This window comes from Vigna unguiculata, chromosome 5, assembly GCF_037176805.1.
Source record: "Vigna unguiculata cultivar grain cowpea cultivar isolate G323 ecotype 2 chromosome 5, ASM3717680v1, whole genome shotgun sequence".
NCBI classification, from domain to species: Eukaryota; Viridiplantae; Streptophyta; class Magnoliopsida; order Fabales; family Fabaceae; genus Vigna; species Vigna unguiculata.
Window position 1 is genome coordinate 23,543,684 of NC_140796.1, and position 2,109 is coordinate 23,545,792.

At 37.6% G+C, this 2,109-nt stretch overlaps 1 protein-coding gene across 1 annotated transcript; it reads left to right on the top strand.

The window, feature by feature from the left end:
• The first annotated feature begins 378 nt into the window (after window positions 1-378).
• Window positions 379-1,462, top strand: LOC114183878 (uncharacterized). The gene has a single exon (XM_028071043.2). The coding sequence runs from the start codon at window positions 385-387 to the stop codon at window positions 1,279-1,281; it is 897 nt and encodes a 298-aa protein (XP_027926844.1). The 5' UTR covers window positions 379-384; the 3' UTR covers window positions 1,282-1,462.
• The last annotated feature ends 647 nt before the right edge of the window (window positions 1,463-2,109 follow it).

Sequence of the window (2,109 nt, forward strand, 5' to 3'; positions counted from 1 at the left end):
TATTAAATTTTTACATGAATATAGCAAGAACTAAATCTTGTAAATTTAAAAATTGTGGGAGATTTTTTAGGTAAGTGTTACCGGTTTTATACATCTCCAAAATTTATTACTCCTATCCTAATGTACTAATATTTCTTTTTACTCCTATATTTGCTCCCAAAGAAAGGTTTAAACATTAAATTAATACTATAAATGGAACTAGTTTTTTTTTTAAATGTTCATAATAAATCGTAATTAATAATTACAATCACAATACAATTTTGTATGGTTACAGCAGTTACATTTGCATCATTCCTGACGTATTTTAAATATATAAACCTAGTATTTTTGAAATGATTATTATAATACCCTGTGAACTTCCATGACTTCTCCTAGTTGTTTTCCATGTTCCTTTTCCATCCTATAAATACACAAAGTCCACGGCTATTCTGCTATCATTCTCAATCTGCACGAAAAGCCAGAGATCAGAAAACAAGTCTAAAAAGCAACGTTTTTGAGTTGTGCTCCAAATTGAAAAAAATGCAGAAAGAACAACAAAAAGAGTATTTAGATTCGATGACGTGTCCAAGCTTCAACTACTACACCACCGTTCAACTCGCCGTCGTCGATAATCAGGTTGGACAAGATCACAACAGGACTCAAAACGACGACGCCAGTTTCGAGTTTGCCGCGTTTCGAGACGAAGCCTGTTTCGACGACGCGTTTTTCCCCATATTCAACCACAAGATACAGAATAGACAAAGGAGCAGCATCGCCGGCGGACGCGATTCCGGCACGGCGGTCCTCCGGTTCCCTATCACCGGAGACGATATTCACCGCAGCGAGCACAATCCTTTACCGGCGCCGCTGTCGGATTCTTCGTCGTCGTCGTCGGAGGTGGATGAATTGGAGGGAGTCCCGGCGGCGACTTACTGCGTGTGGACACCGAATTCGCCGAGAAAATGCAAGAAGAGCAATTCGACAGGGTCGTCGTCAAAGAAGTGGAAGCTTCTTGATTTGCTTCGGCGGAGCAATAGCGAGAGGAAGGAATCGTATCTGTTCCTGACGGCGGCGTCGGAGAAGAAAAGGATGAACGAGCGGTGGAGCATAGAGGTCGCTGGAAAACCGAAAGACAATGGTTTCGCTGAGAAGAAAAAGGCGGCAGTGACAGCGCACGAGGCTTTATATGTTAAGAACAGAGAATTGAGAATGATCGATAAGAAGAAGTCCTTTCTACCGTATAAGCCTAACTTGGTTGGGTTCTGCACAAGACGTTTTGGCAAGACATTCTCTTCATTCTGAAGACTTTGTTCAATGAATCTATTTTCAAATGTTCTTTCCAGTGAAAAACGAAAACGGGATTGGAGAAGTTAGATTAGATTAAGTTTGGTCTTTCTTTTTGGCATTTTTATTTATCTGATCATGATTCATGTACAAAGGGTGAAATGAATCAAATGAATGATTGATGATGTTTTATTTTAAACGATCTTTGTTGAAGAAGCGGCTGAGGGCGAAGTGTCTGTTTAGTTCAAATACGGGTCTTCGCCACCAAGGTGGGCCAAGAAAGCGAATACTTTTTTTTTTCTAAGGAAATGGTTGGTAGAGAAATCATCATTGATAACAAGAAAAAGACGAAACTGAAGGAATCGGCTGCTTTGAAGTGAAAGGAATAATCGATCACGGAGTTTATTGGCACAAAAATTGTAGGACGGAGAACCATTATAAAAGCATCCTCGTGAAAATTATTGGAAGGTCAAATTACATTTTTTTTTCCTTTCCCAATTCTAGAAGAGATGTAATATAAGTGTTCAATGTTTAGAAATATATGATCATATTGAGGCCTCTCTATCTCTTAGACATGGTGATTACACTGTTGTCTCAAACCACCAAATTAACACTATTAATGCTAGCAACTTCAATATCGCTAAGTAACCAACTAGATAGGGTTAACCTAACTTGAGTAGTACCCTACGAATATGAAATTAATTTTGAATATTTAACTTCTTTACAAATTTATCCCAATGCAATTAAAATTATACGATGATATGCAAAAATATAGACAAGAATTTGAGAATAAAATAGCAAATTAATAAAAGACTTTGAAACAATTATAATAAAACAAACCAATTC

Coding starts and splice junctions, on each gene's coding strand:
- LOC114183878 (XM_028071043.2), top strand. CDS start 385: ATGTTCCTTTTCCATCCTATAAATACACAAAGTCCACGGCTATTCTGC.